The sequence below is a fragment of the Phaenicophaeus curvirostris genome, chromosome 8 (assembly GCF_032191515.1).
Source record: "Phaenicophaeus curvirostris isolate KB17595 chromosome 8, BPBGC_Pcur_1.0, whole genome shotgun sequence".
NCBI classification, from domain to species: Eukaryota; Metazoa; Chordata; class Aves; order Cuculiformes; family Cuculidae; genus Phaenicophaeus; species Phaenicophaeus curvirostris.
The window spans coordinates 11600020-11621974 of NC_091399.1; the positions used below are offsets into that span (position 1 = coordinate 11600020).

Here is a 21955-nt window from a genome sequence, read left to right on the forward strand (position 1 = left end):
TCATTCAGGTCTAAATTGATATTGGCTCCTTTTGCAACTCTGTACCGCCCTCCATACTGGCAGCTAATGTCATGGGTTTATTTTTTTCTTCTACTTTGCGGATTTTACAGAAGTGTATTTTTTATATGGAAAATCCAAACTGGTGTAATAACTTGACACTGGGGCTGGAAATACAAAATACAGACTCCAATTAATTTATGACTCATTCTCTTCCCTCTTCACAAACAGCTTGTTCCCAAGAAAATGCTATCTGTAGCATTGGTCCAGGCTATCCAGGGAAAACCAGCCACACTGGGGTTTGGCCTGCCCTATTACACAAAACCCAAGAGATTGTCTTTTTGGGTTAATGAAGGGGCAAAAAGGCACAGAAGATCCTCTGAAATCACTTTCCTGTTTCATTGAATACATAAAAATAGGCTACTAAATAGCAATTTAGGTAAACAGCCTGTTATGAAAAGTCACTGGGGAGTAAGTCTTTATGATTTCATTTCTTGATCGCTTCCTGTCTAACTAAATAAACATGAACTCAAGTGACACAGATTCTATTACTTTCATGCACAGATTCTTGACTGATTTCTTTCATACTTTTTTGAATAATTTAATCTTCTCCTTCCTGTCAAAGACAACACATACTAACAAAAAATGGTTGGGAAGAGCAAACTCTCAAAGACAACAAAATCTGTAGTCTTTAAATAGAAGTCAAATCTAGGCAATGATCAGTTCTGATGTTCAAAGACATAGAATCATAGAATCATAGAATAACCAGGTTGGAAGAGACCCACCGGATCATCGAGTCCAACCATTCCTATCAAACACTAAACCATGCCCCTTAGCACCTCGTCCACCCGTGCCTTAAACACCTCCAGGGAAGGTGAATCAACCACCTCCCTCGGCAGCCTGTTCCAGTGCCCAATGACCCTTTCTGTGAAGAATTTTTTCTTAATGTCCAGCCTAAATGTCCCCTGGCGCAGCTTGAGGCCATTCCCTCTTGTCCTGTCCGCGGTCACTTGGGAGAAGAGGCCAGCACCGCCCTCTCTACAACCTCTTTTCAGGGAGTTATAGAGAGCAATGAGGTCTCCCCTCAGCCTCCTCTTCTCCAGGCTAAACAACCCCAGCTCTCTCAGCTGCTCCTCATAAGGCCTGTTCTCCAGCCCTTTCACCAGCTTCGTTGCTCTTCTCTGGACTCGCTCCAGAGCCTCAACATCCTTCTTGTGGTGAGGGGCCCAGAAATGAACACAGCATTCAGGGAGCGGTCTCACCAGTGCCGAGTACAGAGGGAGAATAACCTCCCTGGACCTGCTGGTCACACCATTTCTGATACAAGCCAAGATGCCATTGGCCTTCTTGGCCACCTGGGCACACTGCTGGGTCATGTTCAGTCCCTGCCAACCAACACCCTCAGGTCCCTCTCCTCCAGGCAGCTTTCTAGCCAGACTTCTCCTAGTCTGTAGCACTGCACAGGGTTGTTGTGCCCCAAGTGCAGGAGCCGTCATTTGGCCTTGTTAAACCTCATGCCATTGGACTCTGCCCAGTGGTCCAGCCTGTTCAGATCCCTTTGCAGAGCCTCCCTACCCTCCAGCAGATCAACATTTCCACCCAGCTTAGTGTCGTCCGCAAACTTGCTAAGGGTGCACTCAATGCCTTCATCCAGGTCATTGATAAAGACATTGAACAGGGCTGGACCCAGCACTGAGCCCTGGGGAACCCCACTTGTGACTGGCCTCCAGCTGGAGTTAACTCTGTTTAACCACCACTCTCTGGGCCCAGCCATCCAACCAGTTTTCCACCCAGGAGAGTGTGCGCCTGTCCAGGCCAGAGGCTGACAGTTTCTGAAGCAGAATGCTGTGAGAAACTGTGTCAAAGGCTTTGCTGAAGGCCAGGAAGATACATCCACAGCCTTTCCCTCGTCCAGTAGCCGAGTCACTTTATAATAGAAGGCGATCAGGTTAGTTTGGCAAGACCTGCCTTTTGTGAACCCATGTTGACTGGGCCTGATCACCCGGTTCTCTTGCATGTGCTTCATGATAGCACTCAAGATCCTGTTCCATGACTTTCCCTGGCACTGAGGTCAGACTGACAGGCCTGTAGTTCCCTGGATCCTCCCTGTGACCCTTCTTGTAGATGGGCACAACATCAGCCAGCCTCCAGTCTGGTGGAACTTCTCCAGTCTTCCAGGACTGTTAGAAGATGATGGAAAGGGGTTTGGCCAGCACATCCGCCAGCTCCTTCAATACCCTTGGATGAATCCCATCCGGCCCCATAGACTTGTGGGTGTCTAGTCGGGCTAGCAAGGCTCTGACCACCTCCTCTTGGATCATGGGAGCCTCATTTTGCTCCTCTAGCTCCTGGGTTTGTACACAGATGGAACAACTTTCTTTACAATTAAAGACTGAGGCAAAGAAGGCATTAAGTACCTCAGCCTTTTCCTCATCCCCTGTCACTGTTGTTCCTTCTGCGTCCAATAGGGACTGTACGGTCTCCCTAGTCCTCCATGCTTTCCATGCAGGAAAACATGAGGGGGGTGTCCTGTCTTGATAAATTCCACTCTTACATCACTTTGAAAAGAGAACAGGAGTGAGAACAGATGCATCTTACAATATGACGAAAACCTGTCATTAAAACTCCTTGATAAAATACTTTCTGCCGTGATTTTAATCCTGACCTCTACAGGATAGCTTTACATGAGCATAAGAGCTGAAGTACATCTGTGGTATTAGCAAACCACCCCAGCTACAGCAGAACCACAGTAACATGATATGCTGCTTTGTCTATGACTGCACACAGGACACATCAGGCTCTCCCTGTTTCTCAGTCCAGGCTCAGCAATCAGCTGTTGTGGTGAGATCTAACTAGTGCAGCTTATCATAGCTCGGATTTTTCCCTGGTCAGGCTTCCTCAAACTACTTTCAGTCCTCAACTGGCAGCTCAAGAAGCAGAAAGATGGCATTTTCAAAACAGTTTGTAGACTTACAGTATAGGGACATTCTCAGACATACTTTCCTACATCCTGGTTTAGAGGTCTTAATGCTTTAAAGGATTCTTAATCACCTTCTGGAGAAACCCTAGGAGTCACCTTTCTTGCATCTCACAGATCAGCTGTAAATCCTACATAGACTCGTACTCATACTGTATAGCTTGCAAGACTGTTCCAAGTTCTCAGCAGTATCTGCTAAACCCAGAGATAAAAGCAGAAGCAGTAAGAGAAGTACCTCTACAGATAATGCTTCTGTAGCCAAGAGGAGTCCTCTGTGCTTACTCAAGGGGCATGAGCTTCTCAGCATGGAGGTCATGGATAGCAGCTGTGAGAGGGAGCCACAGGGACTAGGACTTGGGTTCTAACATGAAGAGAAGAACAGAGAGATAGCTGGGGCCATTAGTCTCCTGGAAACTGGTCTGAAGCTATTCAAAGTGAGAGAGAAGGCTACCTCAATATTAAGCAGCAATCTTCAGGGAAGTCAACTGCCCTAACTGGTTTTGTTTTAGACCTTCCTCACTGGCTGACTAGGAGTTCTGCTTCTTGCTCCAAAAGACGGAAAGGGTATCTTTTGTTTGCTTGACCTTGAAAGGAGAGGAAGTTGGACACTTTATTTATTCAACCCCAAGATACGGGAACTTAAAGAACATTGTCACTTCTCAAAGACCTTTTGTTTTTATTTTCCTTCTCAGCCTGTGTGGGTTCTGGTTGCCTTATGGATTTCACAGAGTTTCCTACCAGCCTTGGACATCTCTGAGTAGCTTTTGCACACGGCTGTCAGTTGAAGGAACATTTGTTGTAGCTGCATGCAAATAATTATGCAGCTTGATGGCAGAAATTCCTCCAGTTTTGATAAAAAAGCCTTACCACTAGATTTGTTATTGACCATTAGAATGTATGTCATTTCAGAACACTTTTGAAGTCTGTTGTATCAGTACGATGATGGACGCTAGGAAGGCAGGCTGAGGGAAGCAACAGCGATCAGGAGCTGGCCAAGACAACAGAGCACAAAGACTTTACAAAACACGCCATCCTGTTCACAGTAAATTTCTGCTTGTAAGACACTATTCTGCTGTTGTGCTTTTTAAGAGAACAGGACTCCCTAAGAACGAGGAACATGCAAATTATAGACAGTCAGGCACACAAATGACTCTCTCAAAGGCAGACTGAAGACAGGTCCTGTTGTGTGACATTATACTAAAGACCTACCCAGAATATTTGTGCAAAATTCAAAACTAACTTTGACATGGCTGCCAGTTCCCAGAAAATGAGCCTCAGATCTCACCAGCGGCTTTCCCATCAGGTCTCTCACTTTTGTTTGGCTGACAGTGCAGGTAGCAAATGTCAGTTTAGAGAGAGCAAGTGATGGAAGGACTTTCATGTATGAGGAACTGTTTTGCACAGGGATCCTAAGAGGAAAAAAGGCCTTTCTGGTCTTTGTACTGCTACTAAGACCATCAGTACTCACGGTGAGTACACATCCACACAGTCGTTTACAGCTGCTCCTACCAAGGGAAAGTATAAGCTGTGAGAGTACCTAATCTAATCCTAGGGAGAAATACATTAATGAAAGTGGCTTCTTGGCCTAAATGCTGAATGCTGTCTCCTACACTGAATGATTGTACATATGTTCTCACTTGTGTGTGCTGCAAGGACAGGACTACTGGTGCTGTGTGCTGTGTTGCAGGCATCCTGCAGAGACAAAAGGCTTGCACTTTGGGGTAGGAAGACTGGCTATGCTGCACTCTATAGATTATTTTGATCTACAGATCAGTGTTATAACCCACTGCATTTTTTACAGCAGTTAAGTAAATACAAGGCTAATGGCAGATGTTTTCATTTAAACTTCAAGAAAAGCATCACCGATATGTCAATTTGGAATTGGTGTAATGAGCCAACAAGACTGAATTAAAATAAAAGCAAATTTAGGAATGAAATCTCCTGGAGACTTAACTGGTCTCAAGTGCATAGTTAGATTTCTAAAATAATAGCTAACAAAACATGACTCAATTAAAAACAAAAGCCGGAATTTAACTGTAAATTGCAGTTAGCTCTCATTCCCATGAGAAACTGCAAGATATTTCTTGGAATAACTTCTCAATAAAGCCAAACCAATGGTGCCCCCAAAACCATGTACAGTGGGACTAGGACTAGCAAATTCTGTATGTTTCCCGCCAGCCTTAGCAATCCTAAGGCCCTTAGGTCTCATCAGATTTTCTGTGATTACTACTTGTGTCTACAAATGGTGGGGCTTTGTCACTGGGTGGAAGCAGGTTTAAATATGGACACGGCTAGCTGCAAGGGTCAAGGGAAAAGCTGTCCTGAAGGACAGCAGATCCAGTAGGGAAATGGGTAAATGGTAAAGGGTTGTAAGCACATCCAGGAAGGACACAAATGGAGGAGTTGGCAGCAAGCAGTAGCTTTAAATTCGGGGGTGGCCCAGCAAGCTTGGAAAGAGACTTAGAACAGTGTAGGGCAGAAGAGAGGAGAGGGGTGAGAGGGATTAACATGTGCTAACATGTACTAACATGTAACAAATCACTATGTTTTTAAAAAAAAACCCACAAAAATATTTAACATACTTTAATAATTAAATATATTTCTACATACTTGCACAGAAGCCCTCAATGGGGACTTTGCTGGCTTATCCTCATGCTCACAGAGGGGCATGGGCAATTCAGGCTGACCAGGAGAAGGAGCACACAGGAGAAAGCCACAGACTAATGGCCATTTTTACTTCCTTCCAGCATCCCACAACTGGTTTTTTATCAAGCTTTCATCTTGAGAAGATTAAGGCACTGTTATCACGTTGCACACTTTTGTTCTCTTAAACTTCCATGTGCACATACATGTGCGCATCTTCTACAAAATTTTCTGTAGAGATTTGCCATTAGCTGCAAAGTTTGAGCACTGCCACTGGCCAGACTTAACCCAAGTCTTCTCTCCAAGAAAAAGTCTCCAAACTGTACATTTGTTTCTGCTGTGTATATTGTTGAAAACTGTCAGACCAATCTTGCAGAACCATATCATTAAATTCCATGCATAGTCATGTAGGACAGTGACTGAACTTCTTTTAATTCCTAAACTTTGTCCATACCTGTTCTCTGACCTGGCAGCTGGTAGTGGGAATGGTTCAAGCCAGCTAAAGACAGAGTCGGTAGCAGAGCTCAGAAGGCACTCAGGCAATCAAAGTACATTCAGAAAAGGATGACAGTCATGCTGTGAAGACTATCCAAGCAGTTCAAATGGTTCTCAACTGAACTGCATGCTGTTTCATGTTTGGAAACAGTGTCATGGGTAAACTTTAGTACGCAGTCAAATAAAGATCCTGCAGAAGAAAGCACGTGAAGAAGTTCCAAAAAAGCTTCTAAGCAAAGGCTACTTCACTCGCACTCTTCTTCTTTTTCCCTGCCAGGGCTGCAGCAGCAAAAAAGGACAGGCAAGTAAGCGGCAGCGAAAAATGTTTCCCTTCTTACACAGATAAATGGCTGAGGCACGAGAAAAGGCAGGAGGGGACAAGGTCTCCCACTGAAGCTTTTGCCAACTCCTCCCAGGAAGACCTCGCCTATTCTAGCAGCCAGTTTTCTGCAGGTGGATGAAGAATTAAAAGAAGAGCATACAGCTGGGAGGAAAGCTTTGTTTTCAGCTAACTTCCAGATGCTTGTTCAGGATGTGCTCAGTCGCTGCAGAGGCATAAGAGAGTGGAGAAGCAATGTTCTCAAAGGACAAAAATGGATTCTTCTCCAGTCAGAACTTTTTAGGTAATCGTTTCCTCCAGGAAACCTACTAATTATCAAATTAAAAAATCAAGTAAAGTTACCTACTAGCTCTTGTGTATCTTGTAGTTTTTTTCCTAACACCTGTATGAGTGTCACAGAGGAAGCAGTATTTGATGCCACTGTTTACTTAATGCTATCCTTGAATCTCATCTGTTTCAACATTTCTGCCTAAACCCCTGGATATTTTTTTTATTTCCTGGATTATGCTGACGTCCTGAAGAAAAATCCCATAGAACTCAAGCAACTCTAATTTCACAATGCTTCATTATTAATGAAGGATAAGATTTGTAACTGGCTTCCGATGTGTATTTTCCAAACTATATTTACTCCAACAACTGAAAAGTTACTTCAAATGAAACAAGACTCTGTAACATGTTAAGAAGAAATACTTTGTAATTTACAAACACAGTTTGTTCTCCAAGTGATAAAGTGCCCATTTGCATTCAGCTCAGCCAGAAAAGGATTTTTGTAATGGACATGAAAATGGAGTTTCAGACAGATAAATGGCAGAACTAATTCTGATATATCTAATGAAAATTCCCCTAAGACAGCCGGTTATAGATTACCACAGTCAACTTAGTGTACTGTGTGAGAAAGTATAACTATCAAAATTTTGAAAGTCTGAACTCATTTTCTTTTTTCTTAGTTTACGGAAATTCACATTGTCAGATACTGGTTTTGGGATGCCTGAACTTAAGAAAAAAATGGGTTTATGATTCATTTGTACTGTAAAATATGTGAGCCTTAAAAAGGCATTACAGTACAGATATATTCAGAAAATAAAGTTTATACTGTTACAGGGTTCACTATGTATTTGATGACTGTGACAATGCCCCTGTGCTCCAAACACATCCCAGCTTGGCAGTTCCTCACCATATCATTAACAATATATTTATACAGTTCATGTCCTGTTTCTCATGTGCAGCTAAAATGGAGGTCAGGAAAATTTCTATTCACTAATAAGCCCATGCCCTTAGAACAAAGTTGTTTTCTCTGCTGTCCTGCAGCACTGTAACATGATTATTATTAATCCTGACCATGAAGGTCCCACTCACACTGTGTTTTATAACAAAGTGGTAAACAGCTGAGGAAGCCAACTGAAGGCAGTCAGCATACTAAAAAACCAGCAAGGCCAAAGAATTTGCCCTGCTAAGCAGTCGCAGGAGGAACTGAAATAAGATGAGGACAGTCTCCACACTCAATGGGATCTTTGTAGCAACCAAGCTAGAGCAGCTAGATCACATTCAAGTAACTCTTAATCAGGGGTGTATAAATAACCAGGATTGGGTGGCAACACCCCTGAGTCCTTGAAGGAGCTAGAACAAAATACTGCAGAACAGCTGGCCAAGTCGCACAGCCTCTCGTTACACTCTCAGTGGCCAAGTGCTGGTGATTTGCCAGAATCCAAGCTCCAGTGGGGAACCTGGCAACTACAGCTGGATTTCTTTTTCAAAGCTATAATAACAGACATTTGACCTAAGTTTGGTTTCCACATGCAAGTCAAGCACATCTCTTTGAAATTATTCTCTTGTCATTCTCTTTCATTTTCTGGACTTACCATTGATGTTTACAGCCGGCAACACTATTGACATCTTTGGTCTTCTGGTCTTGTTATGTGTGGTGGCTGGCAATAACAGGTGGTCCTAGAAATAGGGAAAAAGTTGCGTTAAATCTACCCTGTTTTACAGGTATTCCACATAAAACTATTTATGGAGTTTTAGTAAATTCAAATTGTTGAGGGAGTCTTCCAAAAGTCACAGCAATTGCTCACATTGTGTAATGCAGAAGAAATCTCTTGCATGCAGCAGAATATGAAAAAACCTTGATCATGTGTAAAGAGATGGAAAGTACTAGTAGGCCCTCGTTCAACAGAGTACTTATGTATATGATTAAGGTAATTTAAGTTGACCTCAATAATTTTTAAACATGGTTAAGGGCTTTGCTGAACTGGAGCCTCTGCTTGCAGTGCTGTCTGCTATCTTGCTATATCTATGTCAAGTTCTACACCACATGCCTTGTGCAGTAGAACTCTATCAGTCAGGGTTGTGATGGAGTATGAAATATGAGCTCTACAACAAAACCTACCAGGGAGATTTGATGGCAAAGCTGTGAGTAGTTTATTTTCGCTGTGAGGTGGCTGGGTGCTGCCATAACACAGCAGTGTTCCAACTAACTATCCTGAGTTTTAGCAGGGGAAGATGCATCTACAGGAGATGCTCTGGATATAGACCTGACCTGCAAGGAAAAGTGCAGCCTTTCTTCAGTTTTTTTTTTTTTGCTGTAGCTGAACTCAGATTTCTCAACTTGCAGCCTGAGAAATTACAGTTCTTTCCTTATCAACAGAAATAACAGAATATAAAGTGCCAGTCCAGGCATCTCCCATACTGATGGACCATGCTGATCTTGATGGACCAAAGTAAGACCACTAAGGCTGAGCTAAGCATCCCATACCTTTCAAAACTTAGCTTCCCTGACAGAAGATTGCTTCACTGTACCATCTCAGTATATAGTGAGCATCGTCACATTTGCTGTCTCTTAATAATTAGGTGCAAAAGATCAGGTTTATACAATTGACGATTGAGCTTATGTTTCTAACTCAGGCGCCAGGAGAAACAAAAGCAAACAGTAACTATCTTTTACAGGCTCCAAAGAATGAGTGGAAAGGTTTATTCCTAGCCTCAGTTTATATTTATATGCTCACCCTTCTCTCAATCACAAATCCATTCCTAGTGTCTTTGGGAAGAACTAAAGCCAGCAGGTGCCACCACGTCAAACATGTGGTGACCAATTCATTAAGGAGTTTTTGCAGCTGTCCTAAAATCAGATCTGAATGTTCACCTTTCACATTGCAAGATCCAGTCATCTGTCTTACATGGTTAAAAAGCAGAAACAAGTTCAATGCTCACATAATCTGAGGATATTTTACAAATCCAGCACTAGGAAGCTTGACATGCAACTTTTTGGCTCCCTGGTTTAACAGTCAGAACAGGCACACAAACACCTCATGATTTTGCCTAAGGGTATCTTTTTGGCAGACTGAATTAGACTTCCTTTGGACACTGTTCTAAACATCTTAATGTCAGGGTAACTGTATTTTCCACATATATCAAAACAGTACATTGTTATGCCTAAGATTCAGGGGACTGAGTTACAATGTCAGGTCTTAAATACCAAGATATTTCGTAGATACATTGCAGAAATATCACTTTTTCCTCACCAAAAAGTCCCTTCAAAAACAAATGACTGACCATGAGAAGAAACCATTACTTCAACAATGACTGTAATTAAAAACATTCTGGTACCAACCTTATAAAACCACTCTGGTATAATTCTCAGACTACATGTATGTAATTCCCCTTTCATTTTTGAACCACTGGGATTAAGATAACACTCAGTAAGACAACGAACTTTAGAGAAAAAAAAGTTCTTGAAATTCAGTGCTTGAAAGGCAACAGGCCAAAGATAAGATGTTCGTTAAAACCACATTTTGTTACAATGTCCTTGTCATGACTTGATAATTATTTTTAAAATCACTTAAAAAATGATCACCCTGGCTTTTTTTCTTTTTCAATGCTACTGAGAGTCCACAACATTATTAGTTAGCAAAACACAAGTACTGCATAGATGATCATCTGTGAATCATTACAATTACCTGCTATTTTTTTGCTAACATATCTGAAGATTGATCCATTAATTGATGCTGGCTTAGTTTTGCTTATAATGACTGCTTTCCTTACTGCATGTAAAAACTACATTCAGAGTATATAAATAAAAGGCACTGTCATGACAGAAATGCTGCATTTCTGGATAGTAACAAAATAAGGAAAAATCCTCAGATACCTCCTATATCATCACCTTCTTTGTTGCACTACAGGAGGTTCACATTGGACTTTCAGAAACAGTTTTTCACCCAGAGTGTGGTGCAACCCTGGAACAGGTCAGCAGAATGGCACAGAAATCTCTGTCCTTGAAGATTTCTAAGATCCAGTTATACAAAGCCATGGCTGCCCTTATGTACTGTGAGCAACAGTTCCAATTAAGTTCCAATTATGGTTGGGCTAGGCACCAAAAATGATTTTCTCTACCCATTTTGATGATCCTACGATTCCCTTTTTGCAGTTCACAAGACAGATATTGGAAGTACCAACTTCTCATGAGACTCCTATGTAATTACGGAGGCAGCACAAACACCTCATACCTGGCCTTTACAAGCTCTGCATCTCCTCCATCATGGTTAAAATCAAAGACTTGGATCGGCCTGACTCTGTAGTTAACAAATTTCATTTCCATGACTGCAATGAAGCCAAGTGATGCGCTAATACTGCTGGGCAGGTTCAGATTCCACCAAACTGAGCTGCTGGAAAAGTATACTTTTATTCTAAACCTTGTATTGAATATAAGATGTAAAATTCACCTTTCTTAGTTCTGCCTCATGTAGAAGCCTTTTTTACTTCAATACCAGGAGTTAGATTTAATCACAACTAAATTTAGACTTCTGTAAATGATGTTTCAAGATCGGCAAAGAAGAAACAAGCTATGTGCTCTCCTTCCTCATAACTCTTGCTTAAAACAAAAACACCATGTCATTTTTCAGCGGATCAGTCAACTGAAGTGGGCAATTCCAACAGGTATTTTGCTGTACACTAAGATAGCATGGGAGATGACAGGAGCTACAGAGAATCCTGCTGCTCTCCAGTGACAATCATGAGAATATCTAGCTCAGACCTGTCAACCAACATCCAAGCACCTGAAGCTGTATTACATGAATCCCACCCAGACAGTCTTCTTTCCCTGACTGAGAGAACTAAAAGGAGCATTATTTTCTAAATGACAACTACAGTTCACTCAAAATCAAAGGAATGTAAGACAACAACAGATATATAAAATGCCAATATTGTAATTCAATCTAACCTAACAAAGTGAACTTATTTTATACAAATCATAGCAGGCCAAACACATCCTGCTCAGCCACACAAAATCCTGTCAGAGACAGAAACAGATACAATAAAAATTTTGATACCTATTATACATGCATTGTTACTAACAATCCCTCCAAACACAACCCAACACTATCAACTCACTGGGTTTGAAAGAAATTGCATAGGAAACCATTTTCAATGAAGCTGCTCTGCCACCTAAGACATTAAAATTAACTCCTCCTTAGTTTCCAGACTCTGAAATGTCTCCTAAAACTACAGAGAGAAGTATAACCTTCATGTATCAATTAACCCGCTACTCCTCTGTTTACTGGAGCAGTTCGAACAGTGTGAGGAGAACCCAGAGCTTTCTGTTCCAACAGTTGATAGTGAGACAGCAAAGCAATTTCCACTCACATTTGTGTATCCAAACATGCTCTGGAGCTGCTGTACAACTCGTCAGTGCTTCAATGCCAACTTTGGAGAAAAGAGATGTATAAAATTCCAGTCAGCTGTAAGTTCAAACCTCTACTAGGAGCTAACGCGCAAGATGCACAGATTGTCTGGAAGTTGGATACTACCCACCTCTACTACAAAGAGCCATTTTTCATAATCCGGAATTAGGGAAATTTATCCATCTCCCTAACTATCTTTTATATGAAGGAGTGTCACACTGACAATGAGTCCTAACTTGCACAGTTTCATAATTACCCTCAATCTACACTGAGGGTAAAGTGGCAGCAATTATCCTGCAGAGTACCAGAAATATTTTGCCTATGGTTTAGTCACCTACAATGCTCACAAGCCTGAATCTTCAACTATTTCACAACTTCTTTTTTGAAAGCAATACCTAATAATTTATATGCAACATAAATAAACACACAGAGTTGTGATTAGGAAGAAAGTAGACATTTAGAGACATTGTTTGAATGAATTTCTAAAATATAAAATATTTTCTCCTGCCCTACACTATTCTGAAGTATGCTTTAGTATACTGTGTTCAGTTCTGGGCCCCTCGCTACAAGAAGGACGTTGAGGCTCTGGAGAGTGTCCAGAGAAGAGCAATGAAGCTGGGGAAGGGGCTGGAGAACAAGTCTTATGAGGAATGGCTGAGGGAGCTGGGGTTGTTTAGCCTGGAGAAGAGGAGGCTGAGGGGAGACCTCATTGCTCTCTATAACTACCTGAAAGGAGGTTGTGGAGAGGAGGGTGCTGGCCTCTTGTCCCAAGTGACAGGGGACAGGATAAGGAGGAATGGCCTCAAGCTATGGCAGAGAAGGTTCAGACTAGATATCAGAAAGAATTTTTTCACGGAAAGGGTCATTGGGCACTGGAACAGGCTGCCCAGGGAGATGGTTGAGTCACTATCCCTGGATGTATTTACAAGACGGGGGGATGATGTGTTGAGGGGCATGGTTTAGTGGTTGATAGGAATGGTCGGACTTGATGATCCTGTGGGTCTTTTCCAACCTGGTGATTCTGTGGAAAGGGTTCTTTGGATACCTGCGTGGCAAATTTGAGACCGGCAATTCTCCTAGAGCAAATTCAAATGCAAAATTTATTTTGGTCACAGCCAAAATCACAAAACATACTCTGGTGTACTCCAAGTCACAACTTCTCAAAGTTTCTAAAACAGATCCCAACCTGTTCAGATCACAATCTGATACCTTGAAAACAGCTGAGGTCACTAAACAAACTACAACACAACTCGTATTCAATTTGGTACGTCATAGTGCCCAGAAAAAAGAAAGCACAATAAGATAACAGAGAAAGAAGTAGCAGGGAAAAAGAAAAACAGTCATCACTCCAGCGGGGAACAGTAGTTCTTCAGGAACATGTGGTCCGTCTGGCAGCAATTCCTCCAACGGCAGTTCTTCAGGAGCATGCGGTCCTGAAGTTCCCCCTCTCACTGTTAACCAGGAGCCACAGAATGTTCGAGACACAACAAATACAAGTAAAGAAACATTGTCGCATAATTTGGGCATTCAAAGCCCTGCAATCAGACAATGTTTAATATACAACAAATAAAAGTAAAGAAGTTGGTTTTTACACTTCGTTTGGGCCAAGATTTGCATCTAGATGAGATGACAATTTAAATAGATGATAAAGACCTGCGACCGCTGGCAGAATGACTGGAAAAATATCATCCTGGAAAGAATATTTCAAATGAGACCCTGGCTTCAGCATTGCCATTTTGCTTTTGATCATCTCTACAGTAAAGTGATCTTGAAACCAGATGAGATGAACAGACAGTTAAATACAGATATAGATACAAATGCATTACCTTAATTTAATAAGCTGGGATACAGAACCACATTTTTTTCCTGAGGGTTCATTCTGAAGCTGTTACTTGTTAAACTTCTGATTAATAATTACATTTATTAAAAACCTTTGCCACCACAAAACATTCAGGACACTATATTATTAGAGTATAATTACCTGAGGTTTAAACACTTAGAAATCAGGTGAGGTGCTATAGGATTAATTTCCTCACTGAAACATTTTACTCTGCTGGTTAATTCAGTGCCTGCTGATCTGCTTCTGAATATAAGACCAGTATTGTCAGGGCTCTAAATGGATTCAGCTTTGGAGCCTCATGTATCTCTAACCCCCAAAGTCAACTGGCAATGGAAATACTATTCCATTGTGCTAGAATATTCCAAAACTGGCTGGTCCTGCAGCATCAGCCTGAGTCTCATGACCTGTGGTTTATTTTTCAAAGTCCCCACTACTCAGATGCATGAAAAGTCCTGGGCATCTTCACTTTCATTTAAAAAAAATGAAATAATTGTTTCTAACTCTCATAGTTAAAGGACATAAAGAAAACATTATCACTGCATACCATTTAGTTTCATTAAACAGACAGAAAACACAGTAGTCAAGGGTCTGTTTGATTTTTAATTTTTTTACAGAAAAAGTTATCGTCATCTCATAAGTCGGACTCTTAGCTTTTAAATTACTACAATTGGCAATATTGTTTGTTTTGGCTTTTGCAATGCACGTCCCATCAGGAACACCGCACTCAGCAACAGGAGGCCTCCCTGGGAAGCAGTATGCCCCCCTGCTATAGGCAATCTGTGGAGCTCCTCCTCCATTTCTGTGTATTTAAAAGAAACAGGAAGGAATTAATCCTTGCAGCATGCCCATAATGGAGGAAAATATTACCAGTGCTATAGGGAAAGCTGAGAGGAGATGTGCATGCATTTGAGGGACATCCGAGACACAAAGAAACTATTTCCAAAACCTCCAAGTCTCTGCACTCTCAGCTTGAGTGGTCTTTCCTCCTATTCCTGAGATTACTTACCTGTTAAATCCCCTAGATTTCACTTAGCTTCTTAGCTGCTATGCTTATGTATGGATATTTTTCAAAAGCCTTTTCTAGTGTCTTGGGCAAAAGCATTACTTACTAGAAAATAATAAATGTAACTTGACTTAAATGTGTTTTGTTAGTGTATTTAGCACGCCTACTTATGCAAACAGTTTGCCATCCTACTGAAGGGCAAGCCACCACTCTGACCCTTCCCACAAAGTACCCTGTGAAGTACAGATGTGATTCATGTGGCAGCCATGACTCCACACCTGCAAGACAGGCCCTATCTCACTTCTCGTAAAGACTTCATCAAGATGTCAAAATGAGATCCGCTCTTTATTAAGAGACCCACCTCTGGTGAACTAGGGATAATCTTTTTGAAAACAAGTGACATTTGTTACTTTACAGGTTCTCAAAATTTGTCTTGATGAGATTTGATCTCTATAATTGCCTTGGAGACCAGCTATGTGCTAGAATATTGCAACTAACTAAGACGACTGCCAGAGCAGAGGGGGCAGAGCCAGGCACCTCAGGATGCCAAAGGGTACTCCGTCCAGGCAGCTACAGTAAATAAACGCTGTTGCTGAGCATTTTTTCATCTCTGTTAATGACTAAGTAGTCTCCCAGGGCTTCAATCTTTTCCAGCCTTAATCTTCATGCTGTGATTCTAGGACTGCATCACAACCGCTGCCAACACAGGCTGAAGAGCCTCCCAGCCCCCATTGAAGTGCTAGCTGCTTCCCAGTGCTGCCAGGGGTACAATTTTGCTTTAATAGCACTAGTTTCGGTAGTGCACATGTCCTGACAGCTTAAAAGCTTACCTATTAACTATCCAGCCACATCTAGTGATCTCAAAATGAAGCAGACAAAAAACAAGTGCTTTTTTTGACGATAAACTGTACAACAAATCCATGTATTGCCTTTCAAACCTACTTTTTTCTGAATATCTTCAGGGATTTCAGGTCACTGAGATGACACTGGACCTTCTTTACAGGTATGCTTTTGGCCATACAAAGAGTGTTAAACAAAAAATACACCTTCACAGGCCCAAAAAGCTGCACACAACTTCAAAGTCCTGTACAGCTCCCTCTGAGGAGCCAGATGTTTCAAAATCATGGGCTGACAGAGGCCACAAGACAGCTTTTCCTTCATAGACCACAGATTTCACACTTCTTCAAAATTATTTCAGGCTGTCTGCCTGTTGCCAGAGATGTGATGTTTCTGTCCTGATCTCCTACGCAGGCCACCAAACCTGCACAGAGCAGCATCGTACCTCTTACCTGTGAAGCTGGAACTCCATTCTCAGGATAGCCAGGGCTGAATATCAGCAGTTTTCAGGACACAAAAGGAGGCTGCTCTCCAGGGACAAGAACTTACTCCAACGCACTCATGGTCTAGGGGCTGATTCTCACTTACCCCAGCAGTTCCAGGCACAGATAACAGTGTAAATGAGAATCAGATCTTGGCATATCTGTTTCTGGTTTCTCCTGTCAGTTTGAAGAGGACATGCAGGAAAGTTTACAAATTCATAGAGGAAATGGCTATATAATTTCACTATTGATTTTGTTGGGCAATGGCAACCATATGGTGTACTGAGGATACAGCACATTGGATACAGCACATGTCCATCTGAAAATGCAAGAAGCTCCTGCAACACTGCTTTTGCTACCAGTGGACGTTAAGCATGTAAGTAAATGCAGAGGGGAGGGTGCCTCAAACTATCACTATCCTACTATTTCAGTCTGACCCCTACATGTGAAAAGCACAGGGAGAGTTTTAAAAACAGAAAAAGGAAAGGAAACAGTTAAAACCTCTACACAAAATGTTTGATTCAGCCACAATACTTCTTATACCATAAATTGTAAAGCTGCCTTGTTTTCAAAGCTGATGTATTTTTTTTTCCTTTTTATTTTTTTTCAAAAAAAGGTAGACCTTATAAATCCAAGTGGATTTACTCACCCCATGATGGATCCTTACAGGGAATCCATGACAGGCAAAGATGAGTGTGGGAGTGACCAAAAGATGAGATAAAGACTGCAAGGAATCCACAGAAAACCCACAATAAAAATTCACAAGGTCTCAGCCTCTCTGCATTGACTCTTGACAGCTCACCCCGGGAGGCTGCAGCAGCTTTACTACTTTTGGTTTAACAACAAACATTTAAGTAAATTTGAAAGAGATAAGATCTGCATATATTAAACTTGAGGTTAGCCAGCACATATTAACACAGAACGATTTTGCAGTGTACTAAATAAGAGTGTAATGGAAAATTCAACTCCCAATCCTTAATCACAGAATTTAATTACTTTTCTAAGTTTTAAGCCTATTTTGAGGAGAGGACTCAAACTATCCCAGTACAGGAAAGCTCCCAGAAGTGGTGGGAATAGGGCTTCCTTTTCTGCTTTTATTTTTGCTAGAAGTGCTCCTGTTCACACCGATTCTGTTCCAATCCCAGTGTTTCTGTGCACAGTTGCTTTTTACAGTCTGTACTTTACCCACAGCAATGAAGTGATGAGATACACTTCTTATTTAAGCATTACACCAGAAACAGCTCAATCCTAGTCCATAAAATGTCTTGTAGTGCAAGACTATATCCTTCTGACATTCCCAGACAAATTTGTATAAGTAACACCTAACTGCACTCTGGAACACTTCCTGATCACTGTCCCTGCAGAAGAGGGACTTAGTATCCAGTTTAGTTCCCACATGAGAGACCTTTTAATTAAGAAGTATTTAGTGGTTTTTGTTGTCAACTGTGCTAGTGCCAGATGTGATATGGCCTGGGCTCCAAAACTAAACTTACTGGAAAGCACCACTCTGAGTCACAGAGCCTTAGAGGAATGGAAAGTCCACTCTGTCACAAGCCTCCTTTGAAGGAGTTTCCTCCATTCCCTTCAATAGCACCACTGCTGCTTGTTTATGAGCAGGGTTCAGCTTACGAAGTCAGCACTAAGCATTTTCTACCCAAAAAGGTTATGGAGGCTACTAAGGATATGGAGACCGGCTGTTGACTGTGTCCTTCTTGGCAGGTCACAAACAGAGACATCAAAAACCAGTAAAGCAGAAACTACTTTTTGTCCCTTCTCCTTTTGGACTGAATTTATGTTATGTTGCCTTAAGGATCCAAAACAACTCAATGAAACAGAGGCCATGTTAAAGTGACCTGGTTTAGATTTTTAAGGAGACTACAAGTGTCTCATGCTTAGACCTTTATTCAAAACATCTCTCCAGTAGCTTTTGACTCCTAAAAGATCCAAAACCTAACAGCAGTCACCATAGAACAGTATTTTAGAACAAACAAACAAACAAAAAACCCCTCCAGGTGTAAAAGCAGAGGGCCCAGGTTCACAATGACTTGAGGCACATTAAACTTTCCTGCTGCTGAAGATGCTCATGATTTCCTCTTCCTGCCTGCCTTGGGCTGGGCATTCCTGCTGCTGCCTGAGAGCTGATGCTGTCCTACTCCGACTCCAAGGAAAGCCAGCTTGTTTGCTAAGATGGAAACAAACAGTGTGTACAGACAGGACAATTTCCCCTACCTGTCTTCCATCCACTGACAATTTTCAATTACTGTTCTAGGGATTTTCTAACAAAGATGTTACTTCTATGTATTTAATAGCTATAATAGATTTCTTTCCCACGAACTTCCAGTCCTCCCTTGAATATATGTAAACTTATAACACCTACAATGCATTTTGGTAAGAAGCTCCACAAGTCTGTTTCTATTGTATGAAGTGTTTCCTTTCCTTGGTTTGAACCCATGTTCTCCTACCTTAATTTGCAGCCCTTTGTTTCATTTGTTATCCTACCCAGTTCCTTCTAGGCAGAAGATCAAGATTACAAATGAGAAAGCAAGACTAAAAATGAGGGACAATTGCATTACTCCATCAGGGTTTAGAAGACCAAGACAACATATTTTTAATACATAAGAGATTATAATGCAAAGAATTATTTGGATGCACCAAAGGCAGCTGCAAAGCAGATATGTATCATATAAAGTTGGAAAAAATTGATATACTATTCAGCTTTTCTATTTTCATGGTTTACACTCCCTTTATTCAACTTCCAAGGCCAAAGAGGAGGAATTATGCATCAAGATAACACTGAAATATGCTGGTAATTTATTATCTATTAGTCACACATCAGAATCTACCCAGTGGCCTCTGAGACGGAATCTTCCTTCAGAAATCCAAATATAAGCACACTTCCCAAAGACACCTAATCTTCCATCCTACAGAAACATCTAACTTCATCCTGTTAACAAAGTGACACCAACTGCAAAATTCCTCAGCAAATCCCCCATTCTGGAAATTCTCAAGATGAACCTGCCTCATTCCACTCAAGCTTATTGAGTTTCCCTTTTGACTCGTAACACATCCTAAATAAGAGGCACTAAATACATTGTCCTTCCCTTGTGAATAGGGAATGCTTCAGGAAATCACAGTTAGCAGAAGCTTCAGTGTCCATATGTTAATTAGGCACACCATGAGCCACAGCAAAGCCAGACTGATTGCAATGGAGAGAGAAATAAAGTTTCTTCACTTCAATCATAATTGTACTCTTCCTTGTAGTTATGTCTTTTTTTTCCCTTTGCATAGGCAAGAAAAAAAAGGTTACATGAAGGAGAGCACAGGACAGAGACTGGACAGAAATCCAGCCGATTAAACTTGTCTGTAGAACTGCTTTGCAAGGCCTGAAAGTAAAGAACAATGCATGCATTTGCTATGATGTAATTTTGGTTTGGCAGCAGATTAAAAAAAAATAACATTCCTAAATGCAAAATAAGAGGATATGAAGAACAGAATTCTATGTTTAGGTAAACAGTTTTGGTTCAAATTGTATAAGAAGATTTTTAAGGACTTGAAAATGTTCTGATAATTTGTGCGTTATTTGTGGAAATTGGCTGAGTTGCAAGATAAACTGGAAAAGATAAGTGTATGAATAGTTGACTCAGTTCTACACTTCTGTGACGACAAGAATCCAAGCATCCCAGCTTGTACTGGTGGGAAGTCCCCCCTGTTATGTTTGATGAAGATCAGATTTTATTCCAAATGCTTTCTCAATCAAAAAAAATTAAAAAGGTTGGCCCCAAATTATTTAAAAAATTTGTTTCTCTGCCTTTTTTCTGTCCTTCCCATGGGCTATATAAGCAGAGAAATACAGTTCATCTGTAACTCCCAGTCAATTATCTTTGTAGATTTTAAAAAAGCTTTAAGACCCAAAAGGAATTAATTGTTTTATTACTACTACCCATATAAAGAAATTCCTCTCCTCCTTTAATTCACTGCAGCAGAGCTCTGATTTTTACACAGCATCTGCAGGCTATTAGTTTTGCAACTGCAATCTGTAATTGCAAAAACCTGTAATTTAGGTAGGGCATGTGAATAAGGTCCAGTAAAACCCAAAAGGTTATAATCGACATTCTTTACTTCTCTGACAAAAATTTAACCCAAAGTTTCTATATTTGCTTGCAAGATTTCAAGTCTTCTATGTATGACAAATTTCAGATTTCCAGAATTACTGCCCAGAAGGACAGTGTCCCCAAAGAGCACACACAATACAGACTGGAGTGGGGTATAGTATTAGGAACAAACACCTTTTTTCCACTGTCCTGCTTTTGCAGTCCTGCCACATACGCAGAGGGCTAACCAATACACAAAACCAATGTGATTTCATGGTCACACTCTTTGGATCCTGTGGGGATTTCAAGAGCAAGCTCGAATATGTCGATGGAGCGAGAGCAGCCTTGGGAGAAAGACACTATTATGCTTGATGGAACAAAACTGTGAGATGAGGAGGCAAGAATTCAGTACACACAACAAAGTGCACAGACCATTGTGACATTGCTTAGACAAATGTTTTAAATACGTAGCTGCTAGCTTTTAGAATAAGAAAGTTATCGCTTATTGTGAAACTTGCCTGCTGACAGTAGTGGGAAAGTACCAAAACGCTATGTTAACAGTAAGTAGGCTCATGATCAACTAGTTGATTGGTTTATAGGTATATGCTAACAATTGTGATTGGACATAAGTTTTAGGGTTACTATATGATTCGTATTGAGAAGAGTATAAAAGGAGCTGGGCTTAGAATAAAGTTGTCTCACTCTGCATCCCAGAATGAGTCTGTGCAATTACAAGATGCATCAAGTGGTGCTCACTATGTGAGGCTCGAAGGCTGGCTGCCGACCTGGTTGCATCGCCCAGATGAACTCCAGGGATTCACTACTGAAAGGAAGCGGATTTTGTGCACGCACATCAATACCTCTTGAAAGGAGAGCAATAAGCAGCTGGGAACTATGGGGTCATGTTCGACAAAGGAACAAAACGATGTCTTAGGAGTTTTTTATAAGGTCCTGAAACAACATAGTAAGAAAGCAGATGAGGAAGACTTACAAAAGACTCTTGCCTGGGCATGTAGGAATAACCTGTCTGTAAATATTAAAAATGGTTATGACCCAGAGAAGTGGGATCAAATTGGGGTCTGACTACAGGACAGTGCTACTCGCAGTGATAAGGCAGCTGCAAATTTAATGCTATGTTGGTGAATCATATCTGAGACTTTAAAATTACAGAGGATGGAAAATGGCTCCTACAGTCCTGTCAGGTTCTCTATTGACTCGATCGTTGCCACTGAACCCCGTAGTGAAGCAAAAAACATATCGTACTCCTAATACCTTTGCAGTATTAGTACCTGATCTCAATGGGGATCCAGATGATTCTTTTTATCTAGGTCCTGTTGATCCAGGAAAACAACTGGATTTACATCCCCCAGACCCACATGATAAGTGGGCAGTCATAAAGAAAGGTGTTAGACAAGCAGGAGATGTAAGAATATTAAAAGCTTTTCTGCTTATCTGTTCGCCAGATCAGGACCTGCGTTGGTAAGCTTGGTCATACAATCTTATCAAAGACATAAGGCGCACAGTAACAGACCACGGACCTACTATTCATCTCATACAATCTCTTTGTGATACTTCAGT

General features: G+C 41.2%; 1 protein-coding gene across 1 annotated transcript in view; it reads right to left on the reverse strand.

The window, feature by feature from the left end:
• The window catches only part of ATF6 (activating transcription factor 6), an 82994-nt gene that overhangs the window by 11819 nt on the left and 49220 nt on the right, over nucleotides 1-21955 (reverse strand). The window contains exon 15 of the mRNA XM_069862462.1: nucleotides 8312-8396. Within this exon, the coding sequence (XP_069718563.1) occupies nucleotides 8312-8396 (85 nt within the window). The remainder of the gene's footprint in view (nucleotides 1-8311; nucleotides 8397-21955) is intronic.